Source organism: Xiphophorus hellerii, chromosome 21 (assembly GCF_003331165.1).
Source record: "Xiphophorus hellerii strain 12219 chromosome 21, Xiphophorus_hellerii-4.1, whole genome shotgun sequence".
Classification (NCBI taxonomy): Eukaryota; Metazoa; Chordata; class Actinopteri; order Cyprinodontiformes; family Poeciliidae; genus Xiphophorus; species Xiphophorus hellerii.
This window is the reverse complement of record NC_045692.1, coordinates 12,253,423-12,267,094: the sequence shown is the minus strand read 5'-3', so window position 1 is coordinate 12,267,094 and position 13,672 is coordinate 12,253,423. Positions and strand designations below refer to the sequence as shown.

Below are 13,672 nucleotides of genomic sequence, written 5' to 3'. Positions count from 1 at the left end.
ACTCACACTTCATGTTATATGCCACTTACTGAAGCACAACAACATGTCTAAAACAAACACACAAGTGGACGACTTGGGGATTTTTGTTCATGAACCACTCAACACAGAGTGTGTAGCTGGTACTAAATGAGGTGTGTTGCTGTGCGTACCCCTGAGCAGTGTGAGGAGCAGGCGGTTGTGTTGCGCCAGGCTGTGCCTCAGAGACGGATCAGCATACACCAGTTTTCTCAAGATGCATACACACGGCTCCAGAAGACAATCGAGGCTCTGGGGAGCAACACATTCATAAGTACAAGATTAATAACATATGAAGCTGCAGATATACTCTCAAAAATTTTTTTTAGCTAACCCACAATTTACTGACTGTGGCTTAGCTTAAAAAAAGCTACGTTGTAAACAGCCTTTTTATGATAGCTAAGTTAAGTTCTTGTCATTATCCACCCTCCTACATGAATTTGTTGGACAATCACCCACGGCGCTTTCTGATTCCAGAACTGGAAATGATCAGCAGACTGAAGTAATTTTGGGCTGAGGGCAGAAATCACTGTTGAGCACGGCCTGTCTGACACTATTAGCATAGGCCATTTCATTCTCCAATCATCCATGCCTCAGTGGCTTTAGTCCACACAAGCACAAAAACATGTACACTGGTTTGTTTTATTTGACTTGACTAAAGGATTTATTCAACAATCATTTACTTTCTTGCCAAAGGTGTATGTTTTTTTGTTTTTTTTACCTTGTTGCCATTTACATTGTCTGTGATAAAAGAAATGACTCTCTCTGTGATGCCAAGATTCTTCAGTACAGGGTGCATTGATTTGTCTGAGAGACAAAAAGAGATCAAATTTCAGCAACAAACATTTGTTTATGTCTTCTGTTTGCCTAAACGTATTGCAGCGGTAAGGAAGAAATGCAGCAGAAGCATCTGCCAATTGCTGCTTCAACAAGAGGAATAGACACAGTCATCAAACTTTTAAACTTTGCTTCTCAATTTATAATGAGCATAACACTTTGGACTAAAATAAATAAATTTAAAAAAAAGCTTGAAACTACTTTCTGTCTGCATGGAAGAAAGAGACCATGTGGGTCAATCAAAAAGTATGCAAGGGTATAAATCATATAAACAATACTGTTCTTTAGTTGTTTTTTATCTAATCTAATAAGATTTTGTAGACTTGTCACCTTGTAGCACGACAGAAAGCTGCTCTGCTGCTGATCTTCTGAGAGAGATGTCTACAGTGTTAGAGTCCAAGATGCAAAACAGCTTCTCTACTGATTCCACCTAAGAAAAAAAAAAAACATAAACAAATACACAAAATAAGCTGTCTCGCCTCCTAAAAATGTATTTTTAGTCACTTTTTCTATATATACCTTTAGAATGGATTTATTGATGGTGTCCAGAGTGACGTCTACAGGGTTTTTGAGGCAGAAGAGGTTGGGAAGAGACGTGATCGCTGATTGATCTGCGAATACTCTGGTGGGGTTTGCATCAGCATGGCTGGTTAGCTGGGGCAGGATGTGTTGCACTGCAGCTATTCTGACACTGTTGAGAGCAAGTTTTAAGAAACCTTAACGAAGCCTTTGATGTAAATTGCTTGAAACTAGTAATAAATGAAATTTTTGCAACGTCACACCTCTGTCTGTTAAAATTATACCAACATTGCAATCAATCCACATTAAAAATGTGTAGAGGTGAAAATAAAAACATGATCTAAAATGTATCTGGTATTCACTGGTGTTAACTACAATCAATATACATACAGAAAAACAATCACACATATCTCATAGAGGATTTGGTGGATTTACTGACCTCACAATGAGATTTTATAATACTTTAAATATGTCAGTAAAACAATAATTGCATTCCAAACAGTTATTTGTGTTATGAATGTTTCACACATTCCTACTGCAATGAAGCAATGCATTGTGCAGGCTTAGCCAGCATGTGAAGTAACAGGGAATCATGGGGGGTCAGTTTCACTGAAAATCCCAATAAAATACACATAAGCTTGCTGTCTGCAACATGACAAAATGTAAAAAAGTTGAAGGAGTGTGAATATTTTGCAGAGTACTATATGTGAAGTTAAATACAACCTCTAAATGTGTCAAACAGCAAAATGGTCACCTTTTGCCATTAGTTTTTTCCTCAACCAAAACACTCGAATCAGAAAATAAATGAAACTAACAACCCTTCACAGAAAGATGCAGAAGAATCATACCAGGCAAACATATGCATGCATGAAGGGAAAAAAAACAAACAATAAAAAATAAAAAAAACACCTACACATGTCTGAGCACTTAACAATCAAACAAGCTCAGACAATGGGAAGACCCAGAGCTCCGACTTACGTGGGCTGTTTAGAGAAGAGGAGTCGGAGCGCTGCTTTCAGCTTGCCTGTAGTGGGGAAAACATCGTCTCCTGTCACATCCGACATGTCACTTATCAGCAGGACACACTTTCCAAGTGACTCCTCTGTGCTGGCATAGCCCTGCCAATACAGCCACAAACACATACACTAGTAATTGTCAGGCTGGGTTGGAAGACAAAGTAGTGAACAGCGGGGAGTTCCTGCTAAGCATTGCAACAGTAAGTAAAATCTGCATCACTTTGATTAGGGGTAGTTTCATTTCATCTCTTGTTGACATAGAGGGCCCAACCTGCAATGGCCTGTTTGAATTAAATCACACTTGACAGCCTAGTCAAACTCTCATGTATATTCATGAGGAGGCTGCTTCCCGTTGCCTGAAACTGAGCAAGTAATAAAAGTTTGTTACTGCCACCCAAAAAAGGAAACAATATAGCATAAAGTATGTAAATGAGGGAATGACCATGTTTTTCCTTACAGGCGGCACAATAAGCATTTTTTTATGCTCTGAGAATATTAACATTCCCCCTACAGATGATAGCTTCTTTGAACACGCACTGTCATATCCCTATGTAAATAGTGCAACGAGTTCCAAACAGGAGGCTGGTTTAAGAGCCCAGCAGTGAAATTACTCTGTAATCTCCACAAAGTGAACAACACCTGTAATATGGGTATGACTGGGTAAAGTGCCTCATTGAATCTGTCCCAGGCTCGAGCCGTCATCATTAATCGTCCCTTGAGGAGGAATAGCAGGATATCCTTGGCAGCAACGTTCACCTATAGATCACAGGTAAAGAGCTGAGTTCACAAAACAAGCCCAAGTCAAACAGATGCGACCAAGTACTAAAGGTGGTTAAATTATCTGGATAAACACTGTCTTGCCAAAGGATTTGTACCATCTTGAACATTTTCAGATTTTGTCATGCTACAACACCATTCATCTGAATTTTATGTTTTAGACTAACACAAAATAGCATGTAATTATGAAGAGGAAACTAAAGGATATGTGGGTTTCAAAAAGTATACATAACTTTCTTTAAATCTTGGTGTAGAACTTAAAATCCTGACATTTTTAATGGAAGAAGAAAGTCATTGTTGAAACAAAGTCATAAGAAGCAACAATCCATGTTGCTGACATGTGGGTATTCATTCATTCAGTAGGCTGAATGAATGAATACCAAAAGACGGGAATGGAAAAATTAAAGTGTTAAAACCTAAGCCCCAACTAAAAATAAATCAACACAAACAGTGACTAAGACTTTTTCAGGACCAAAATTTAAAAAAAATAATAATATTTGATGGAATGACCATCAAATATTATTGATGGTCATCAATCATCAAAAACATATTTGTAGTATGTGGTGGCAACACGACAAAATGTGAAAGATCTTGATGGGTGTAAATTCTTGTGCAAGGCACTGAACACACAAAACTGAACAAAAAACACAAAAACCCTTCCTACATCTAAACATAAAACACAAACATAGATCCAAATACCGTTTGAGCAGAGTCCTGCAGTCCAAAAACACTCATTTCATACAGGACCCTGTGGTGGAGGAGGAAGTTAACGCCAGCGCATGCCGGTGCTTCCTGTCTCGAAAGATTCTGGATGCCAAGGCAGTCCTGGGGGTATATGTAATCACATCATAAATTATCACTATCCTCTCACTTGTGCTCGCATTCATGAAATACAATTCCCTCTCAATTCTAGACTCTGATTGGCAAAATGAAAAGAGAGACTGATTCAAAATGTCAAGCAGGGTTTTTATAGCATGCTGTCAAAGAGCTGTACCTCATTTGTCTCCATTTTACTTATTTAGGTACCGGAGAGCGAGCAGGCAGCTCCCCTTTTCAAGCAACATAAGGCGGGTATGTTTCAGCCATGACCCTTTATGCTCATTTAAACAACAACCATCTATAAAACATCGTGCTCTGACCTTGACCAGGTTTAAAGTACACTCATATGTTTCCGTTTTGACAGGCGGAGATGGATGGGACAGCAGCTTGAGGAAGAGTTTCTGGCTCTCAGTCTGGAGGAGGGGGCTGGGCTGATCAAACTTCCACCTCATCAAGGAAAGTCAAATTATTTCAAAGCATCTTATGAAAAATCTAAATGGACTAACATATCTATAGATTATTGCCTTACAAGTAAGAGCACATGTGAACACATTCCTTGACTATTGGTAGGTGCTGATGAAATGGAAGACCGTCTATTGCGTGGTCTGCAAGTTCCAGTAGGTCCAACCAGTTCTTTTCCCCCTTTAGAAAGAAAAATGTGATCGATTACAGTCTTAAGAGATGTTTGCATAATTGCAAGCTATATTTCTGTAAAACATGAATATTATCTTGGGCTTATGAGTGCTACAGCTCATACTTCAGCTTGTGCCTCCTTCACGAAGTTACAAGTTGATTCCATCCAAAACGCAGCTCTGTTCATCCTCCTGTAGAGGCTGTGGCTGTCTGAATTCACTTGCTCCAAGTAGGCCACAGCTGTCTCTTGCATGCTGGGTAATAGACTTCCCAGCGATGAGTCCAAGCATACGTGGAAAATAGCTGTTGCTGCATTTTCAGGGAGGTTTTCACTGGCCTGTTCAGAGATCATGAAAAAAGTAACTTTTAGACAAACAGCAATGAACTGATGATTTGGTGGCACGAGCACAAAACTATTGATTCTGGTTTTTGTTATATTTTGTGGTGTTGCAACCTAAAGCTACCAATTATCTTCTTAGAATCGTGTGTGTGTGACAGACCAACACAAAATAGTGCAGATAAATTTATTGCTGAATGGTTTTATGACTTTGACTGGGACAGTCTAGCAGATGATATGCTTAGATCTGAACCACTCTGGTCCACCTCCAGCTGTATGTTTTGGGTTAGACGATCCTCGGCCACAGACTTAAATATTTGGTAGCATCTAAAGATCCAAGTATGTTTCCAACCAGGACTGCCCTGTATTTAGCTCTCCATATTTGATAAACTCAAGCATCTTCCCTGTCACTGTCTCATAGCGTGATGCATCCACCACTATGTTTCACATGAAAAACTACTCACACGTTTCACACACTTTGCATGTGTTAAAAAAAAAAGAAAAAAGATTCTATTTTGGTCTCACCTGACCAGAGAACTTTTCCCACATGTTTGCTGTGTCCTATATGTGGCAGTTATTATAGCCATTATCTCAAGTAGCTTTCTTGTTGCCACTCCATGAAGGTTTCATTAGTGGAGAGCTAATAGCAATAAATAGTCCTAAATTAAAACAGTCTAATTTAATTTAGAGTTACAGTGAGCCTCTTCTTTGCTCTTCTGATAAATGTTCTATTTTTCTGGCTTATGACTATAATAGACAACTTTTGTAGGCAACTAGTTGTCCAGGATTTTATTTAGGGAATTTAGAAGAAAGGGGGCTGAATAAATAGACATGCCAAACTATAAGATTGCTTGTTGTGTAGCAATTTGTAAACCTTATATCATTTTCCTCCTACCTCCAAATTCAGTGCCGTTCATGTTGGTCTATCACAAAAATCCCAACTAAAACTAATTAAAGAGTGTAGTTGTAACTTAAACATGAACATGAACAACTGGCAAGGCACTATACAAACCTTCTCTGGAGGGAGTATGGTCTGCAGGAGTCTAATGGTAAACATGGCAGTCCCTAAGTAGGCCATTCTGTGGGAGACCTGGGAACTGTGAGGTGCCTCTGCTGAATAGTTCTGGTGAAAGAAGAGTACATCCCCCAGATGCTCCATGCAGGCTTGCAGCTTCTCCTTCTGAAACAAACAGAGAGAGAAATGTAAACCAAAGCATAAACTGACAGAAAAGTAGATAAAAGCCACACATGCAACACACACACAGCAACACACCAGCGAGCGCATTTTCTCAGACTCTAACAGTGCTCCTGGCAAGGAGCCAGTAGAGAAAAAAAATAAAAAAAATTGTTCATTCCCGGGTCTGAGGAATTGAATGTAATCAGATTTCAGGGTTATTTTGGGACGAGATACAGATCCACCCTATCGCAGCATGAATAAATTGGAACAATCTATTCTCAGTCACTTTGTTCTGGATGCAGACATAGAACAATAGAGTGGATACACCAGCAGGGGGCAGTGCATGTCCTGTGCATCGCTCGGTTGGGCTCGATCCCACAGGGAAACAGAGGGGTCTGGCAAACAAAAGCTGCTCCCCACATAAAGATAACAAAATAGTTCTTAGGTTGCATGACTCTGAGTATGTATTAAACAGCACAGGGCCGTGGGGGCCCCGGCTTGACAAGTGCGTAAATCCCACAGCAGAAAACATACTCTATAGGCTGCCAGCGAATATAATAAATAACCCTGTGCGGTTAAAAGGCACAATCCTTTTTAACACGATATATTGTCTTGACTTAATATACATAATGAATGAAGACGTTTTCTAACCCAGCAGTTATGATGCTTGATTAACCCAGGTGCTGCAGACAATAAGTTTGCGTGTACAGCTCTTTGCAAGCGAGTATAATTCATTCAGCTCGCTCGCATGCCCACAGTTCTCCTTGACAGTTGAGCACCGTATGCTTGTGTGTCTGTGACAAACTGTCTGGTGGCCAAGCCAACTCCCCGTTTCAGTGAAGTGTATCCATTCATCTACATAAGAGGCTGTCATGAGTTGTGTTGACTTGCCAGCTCCATCCCCACCAGGCTGCGATCGTCCCAGACCAGCTCGCAAACGCTGTCCCCAAGCAGGAGGAGAGCATCACACAACAGCTCCAGAACACGGTGGAACGCATGCAAACCTTCTGAGAGGAAGAGAGGAGCAGAACAAAAGCAGAGGAAGGGGGTTCTTTTTTTTTTTGACAAGATCAAATAACACCGGATAGAATCTAGTTGATGTAGGGAAGCAGGACTGGGGATATTTACAATATCTCAAGTTTATTCAAGCAGAGAAGAAAGCAAAATAACAGACTCCCACCTGTCTTCAGCAGCGGTATGGCATGCTGCATGGTGGCAACAGTAAACTGGGCCACGCTGAGCTGCTGCAACTGAAGCTCCAGAACGTCTTCCACGCTCAGGTCGGGAAGCTCCAGGTGAGCTGCGTCTGCAGGGGAACGGGGCGACTGTTGCGGGGTGGGGGCCCTTGCCCCACCTCCTTGTGAGCTGCCACTGGATTAATCACACACATAATCTTTAATATCCCTTCGGATCAAACAAATTAAAGAATTACAGGCTGGATTGGACAACAGAATTTGCCATAAATGGAATGAAAAGGAGCTCTGAGAGGGCTCCTGTTGCTGATAATGATGGAAAAGCAGAAAAATATTCTTAGTCATACTTGACTATTTTACTTATGCATCCAAAAAAAAAAAAAAAAGCTGGAAAGAGAATCTTAGTTAGTAGCACACCTGTTAGAGATTGCGTCTCCATCCTGACCATCTCCCCTGGCTCTCTGGCCTGTGCGACCCACCACAGAGGGCCGAGGAGAGCACTCAGCCACAGGAGAGGAGGCCTGTGAGCGCTGGTTCCCCCGAACCTCCTGGGTGTAAGAGAAGGACGAGTTCTGCGACACCGGATCTGAACAGTCACAGAGAAATTTAACATTACTATTCCTGTCATATGGGTTTTTTTCTATGTAAAAGCATACTTGGAAAAATTATAATAATATGGCAACATATCCCACAAAATTGTCTTTATACTTCTAGACAGGTTTGCATAAACCCTGGCCAATAATACCATTAATTTTGGGTTTCTATGGATGTACTGCAAATGTTTTTTTATAAAAGATTAGTGTCTATAAAAGTAAGAATTATGCTTGGATTTTTAATTTTATTAAAACATTTTTTGTATACATTCAACTAAACAAGTGGTTTCTGACACTCAAGACAAAAGCTTCAAGTTGAAAGTGCTCACAGACCACAAAAACATCACTTTCTTTTAGTTCAAATTTTAAAAAAAATACTTTAAGAACTTGTGATTTCTTTTTTATACCCGCTCAATGATAAAGCTACAAAATACAATATCATCATCAATAAATCATTACAGATCCAAAACATGAAAGGATTTTTGAATGTTTGTCTTACTAAGAGAAAGGCCTACAATATCATAACTTTTTCTATTTTTTTGATCTAGATTTTTTTTTTGTCTATTCTCAGCAACAAGAATACAATATGTCGCTTTTGCTCTGTTTAGTTAAGTTTGATATTAATGGACTCCCAAGTCTGCTTTTGAGTTAAAGTGACTGCATATTTTGGTCCTTTTTACTATGAATCTATAAAATAAGCTAAAAGCATAATAGACAAATATTGTGTTTTTATCTAACATTTTTCATTTCATTACAATTTAAAATGTTAAAGAATAAATAAATAAATAAGGTCACCTACATCAGCCGACTACAAATTCTGGTCATTAGCAGAACAAGATCATTCCAAGGGTCTAGTTTGGCCCGTAGACCACACTTTGGAAACCAAAAATCTAAACCTCTTAAAAGGTGATGCAAAGGGTTCCAGAGTAAATAACTCAAAGTCCCAAAATATTTTGATGAGTGAACATGTAATTTTCTTTATGCATTTTAGAATACAACAAAGGCAACACATAACAAAATCTTTCTTTAGAATGTCTTATTAAAACTAAGAACAACATGGCAAAGAGCACATAAACAGAAGGGTTTATACATAGAGCCGGTTAATAAGGTCCTTTACCCTGTTTTGCTGAATAGAAGCCTGGATCTTGATGAAAGCGCAGCCTCTTCTTCAGGGCCACACAAAGCTGCCGCAGGCAGGACATAGCAGATGAGTGGAGGTAGCTGACCTCACCTTTACCTGAACCCACCCTGAGAAGCAACAAAAGGTTCTGAAAAAAAAAGAAAAAAGAATAGATAAAAAGGGAGCATCAGTTGTCATCATACTTTATTGCTGGATAACTAATGAAAAAAAAATCTAATTTATTCATTTATAGATTTGTATTAGTTTGTATAATCCATGAAGCAATAATATACATCTTTTAATACATAATCTTGACCCAGACAACGAGAGAGAAAATATAGGAGGAATCAATAAACAAAAAGGGCAACTGGAAATTGAATTACTAAAGCAGTAATTTGTTCACACTTCTAATTTCCTGTCGCATGTTGCTAATGAAGACGTGTGTCTAAGTTTAAGTTGTTTTTTTTTCCCTTAACTGAAGTAAAACCTCAAAATGAGGGGAAAGCAACACAAAGAAAAGCATTTCCCAGATATGTTTTCCTCTAAACATAAGACTGCTGGGTGACAGTGTGTTAATGTTGCCCTGAGACCGATGTAATTTTAAGCCCCACTTTATTAACCAAACTGCAACACTGATAGTTGCTCATTTGGGCAAAATTATATTCCCTCAGACACTCAGACGAAGTCCCAGTCAACAAAGTCACTCTGATGCTATCAAACTACAATCTATACATGTCAACATGTCAAAAATAAACACACCTAATCTCAACAGATAAATGAAGAGGCATCTGTAAATGAGGAATGTCTGAACTTGTCACAGAATGAAGACTTAAGAATGTCGGAATCCGTTGTTGACACGTCTCCACAGTATTGAGTCCAAAAGGTCAGTGCCTATTCAAAGTGCGAACGACTATTTCTTGGTAGAAGTAAGGCAACAGAACGCCCGAGCAGCACTGACCTTCACACCTTCCATGATGTACGTACATGGTAGCCAATATGTATCCTCACAGCAATCTTCTACTCACAAGAAAAAGAAACCTTGAGAGAACTGCAACCCCACAAGCTCCAACAGGATCGAGGACACAGTATCCAAAGCTGATGTTTTCCAAAAGAAAGCTGTTCTTTGGTTTGATTTATTTTATTTTATTTTTTTTTTACAGTGAAGCAACAATCACATAAATCTAACAGAAATTTGGTCATTCTAGCAACTGCAGAAAAAGAAGAAGTCTTGCACTTCTCCTCCAGTATGTCTAAATGTCGCTTTCGGTTTAAGTTAAGAATATTCTCAAAGCATTTAAAAGCGATGCAAATTTCTAGATTAACAATATTAAATACATAAAGTCTATTTACATTTTTTACTGTACACCCAACTATTTTTTATATACATGACCTTAATTTTATCTTCATCAACTGACTAGCTTTTCTGACCCTGCTCAAGAAAAGCATCTCCACTGCATGATGCCGCCATCACCAAGCTTAGAAGAAATGGTGTGTAGATGATTATTTAGACTCTTAATGCAGATTTTAAAAAGCTGTAAATATCAATGTATTTCTTTTAAACTCCATACATATTTCTTAATATATTTTGTATGAAGTTTATTCAATTTTACATTGATTTTAATTTCATTTTTTATTATTATTTTGTTTTGCAATTGTTCATGTTTTAATTGGAATACTGAATGCAGACATTTCATTTTTAGATGATGACCTTCTTTACTCTTGATTTGTAAAGTTATTTTCCAGGTGTATCAATACATACGGTGCAGCAACACTGTGTTTATGTTGAGATTTAATTAAATACAACGAAGCATTTGATGGCACTAGGTTTTATTAAAGACATTCCAGCAAAAGGGGTTGAGATCTGTTAGACAATTAGTAAAAAAAATTTTGGAAACCCCAATTCGGTCTCTGTCCAATTTACACTTAAGCCATGACTTTAAATTTGTGTTGTTCAATCACATAAAATCCCCCAATATACATTAATGTTTTAGTTGCAATCTGACAAAAATGTTAAAAAGCTCAAGATGTATAAATACTTTTGCAAAGCATTGTATGTTCAACTAACAATTGTTTAGATATGATCATTCAAACTACCTTAACGATTCCAGGCCTTTGCAGGAAGATTTCTGCTGGAAAGTCCTGCAGAATGACGTCACACAGAAGTTCACAGGTTGTCCTCACCATGTTAGGATTGCTGCTCCCCAGAGAGCTGCATCAAGTTAATGAGTGTGGATATATTTAATATACGCAAAAAAAACTTTGAATATGAACATTATATAAGCTAGTAATTGAAATAAAAAAAGAACAGCAGAAAATAAATGTGATCCTGTTAGCAGAGCTGGGCATAAATTCAAAAGTTTCTGGAACTTAAAAACTGAAGCGTGCCAGGAGCTGAAAAAATAACAAGAAAAATAAAAGCTGTGTTATGTCTTACCTCTCATTGGAAGAAAGTATGTGTCGGTCCGTGTTTGTTAAAGTCAGCCATGGAAATACAGAAAATTTCAGACATCTCACAGATTCACGCACTGCATGCATAAAAGGAGGGAAAAAAAATAAAAATACAAATCAATCTTTACATTAAGAATAGGATACGCCTTTAGAAAAAACAAAGCTGCGAGGGTAAAGATTACCTGCCATCTTCTGAGATGGGACATTTGTATTGTAGTGCATACTCTTGTGGAAATAACCCATTTTAGGCACATTATCGTCAACTTGAACAAGTGTTGGGGCTGCAGAATAGACAGGACATTTGTTACTGCACATCTTAGATACAGAACATCTATTTTCTGCTAAACAGAGAAGGTAAAAGGACAACTTGCCAGCTGTAATTTAGCACAGTGAAATAAAAATCATTCGCAGGTAAAAGAAATGTTTGGTTCAGCTTGTGACACCTGTTGTAGTTGTGCTGCACGGTCCATGAGAGTAGACAGCTGAATGACTGGGGACTAGCTCAGGAAGCTGGAACAGCTGGTCCAGGGTTCCATCGATGACAGCTCGCAGTCTGGGCTCGATTGTAGGAGAAAGCTGAGAGAGAAAGTCCACCGCCCCGACATCCCTCAGCATCTGCGCTGAACTAGGATGCTTTGAACATAAAAAACAAACAAAATAAACACTCACAAAATGAGAAAAAATAATTTTTAACTAGTCTGATGCTCTAAAGTTTTTGATTCATTTGTATTCAAGGCAATCACTGGAAAACTCGGAAGATAGATATTTGTTTATTTTGAATTTTATGAACAGACCTGAATTAAACACAAGAAATACAATTCATCTTTAATCTTCCAATACTTGAAGTTTTTGAAAAATTTGACTCAAATTTATAAATGATGTAATCTTGTGGTTTTAAAACTGAAGAACACAAGGCTGTGTTGATGGTGGACTATGTACACTGAATGTGTACAAATGCATTTTGCAGCATTTGTAATATGGCCTTTTAGGTCAAAAAATGTTTGTTTAATAAACCGATTCACATTTACAATTAAAATCTAGATATTTTTGTTTGTTTTTGTCAGATAGGATATGCATGTGCTATGTGTAAAGTTTGTTTACTGAAATTACATTCATAAACAAAACCACTCTTCCAAATAATTACTCTATCATTACAAATATATGTCAAGTGTGGGCATCCAGGGCTAAATATATTAGTGGAATGCAAAATATGCATGCCATTTGATACAGCTCAACATCAAAATATGCGCCAATTATGTATGTCAGATTTGTTCTTTCTTCTGTAAGTAAAACAACAACTGTATGTTTTCTGTTGTTGCTGTTGACTGGCTGAAAATGATAGGATTTTTTTTGTTTTGTTTTGTTTTTATGCACTTGAATGTTAAGATATAAAATGTTTATGCTTCAGTGTTTGACCTGTAAATCACTAATCAGTCAAACTAGGTGAAAATGATCAATTATAGTGTCTGGCTGAAAACCTGGTGAGTTTTGCTGTTAACTACTGTGGTTCAGTGAGAGGAAATTGACAATAAAATATAATATAGTGACTGTACAGCTTTAGTCAGTAGCTTTTACTTTAGATAAATTCTACTTATGTTCTAAGTAAGCTTATGAAGCATTTCCAGCTGGATATTGGAACACAGGAAAAAAGAATAGGCTTGATAATCAAAGATATTCCTATTATACGTAATAGAAATAGAGCGCACTAAAGACTTGCAGGAAACTGTTAACAATTAAATACTATTCAGTCCAGCTGACATATTTAGTTTAACAATAACAAACTAGTCATCTTTAAAATATAGCGATGTTTTTCTTCAGCCAAAGTCTCACATAGCGTTTTCTAAATTGGAAACATACTGCATTATGTACCTTTGCTAATGTTAAAAGCAATCCAAGGACTTCCTCTTTCATTGGAACCTCCGGGAAATTGAACCACTCAAGCAGATACACAAACAGCATCTTTTCTTGAACAATGTCAGTCACAGTGATGAGGGAATGGTCCAGCTTACTTAAGATGCTCTTCAGCGCTCGAACTCTAATTTCCACTAAAGAGTGACCTGAGATTTAAGGAAAGCAATCATGTGAGTTGAAAATAGACAGTTGGAAAGGAGTTTAAGCAAAGTTATGCACGGGAAGTTACGGGAAATTAGCTGAAATGCTAACGGCTTCATCGCTAGGGTTGTGTTAG

General features: G+C 38.0%; 1 protein-coding gene across 3 annotated transcripts in view; it reads right to left on the bottom strand.

Annotated features, from left to right (window-relative positions):
- Positions 1-13,672, bottom strand: part of rttn (rotatin) — a 37,416-nt gene that overhangs the window by 23,539 nt on the left and 205 nt on the right. For 2 of the 3 annotated variants that reach the window (XM_032551447.1, XM_032551449.1), the window contains exons 2-21: positions 13,354-13,541; positions 11,928-12,117; positions 11,667-11,765; positions 11,471-11,561; positions 11,131-11,245; positions 9,034-9,184; positions 7,741-7,909; positions 7,311-7,501; positions 7,022-7,137; positions 5,966-6,133; positions 4,741-4,953; positions 4,513-4,625; positions 4,304-4,430; positions 3,864-3,989; positions 3,027-3,143; positions 2,350-2,489; positions 1,372-1,543; positions 1,183-1,282; positions 737-822; positions 150-267 (exon numbers count right to left, since the gene is read on the bottom strand). In XM_032551447.1, the coding sequence (XP_032407338.1) occupies positions 150-267; positions 737-822; positions 1,183-1,282; positions 1,372-1,543; positions 2,350-2,489; positions 3,027-3,143; positions 3,864-3,989; positions 4,304-4,430; positions 4,513-4,625; positions 4,741-4,953; positions 5,966-6,133; positions 7,022-7,137; positions 7,311-7,501; positions 7,741-7,909; positions 9,034-9,184; positions 11,131-11,245; positions 11,471-11,561; positions 11,667-11,765; positions 11,928-12,117; positions 13,354-13,541 (2,790 nt within the window). The remainder of the gene's footprint in view (positions 1-149; positions 268-736; positions 823-1,182; positions 1,283-1,371; positions 1,544-2,349; positions 2,490-3,026; positions 3,144-3,863; positions 3,990-4,303; positions 4,431-4,512; positions 4,626-4,740; positions 4,954-5,965; positions 6,134-7,021; positions 7,138-7,310; positions 7,502-7,740; positions 7,910-9,033; positions 9,185-11,130; positions 11,246-11,470; positions 11,562-11,666; positions 11,766-11,927; positions 12,118-13,353; positions 13,542-13,672) is intronic. The other variant, XM_032551448.1, reaches the window with a different exon arrangement.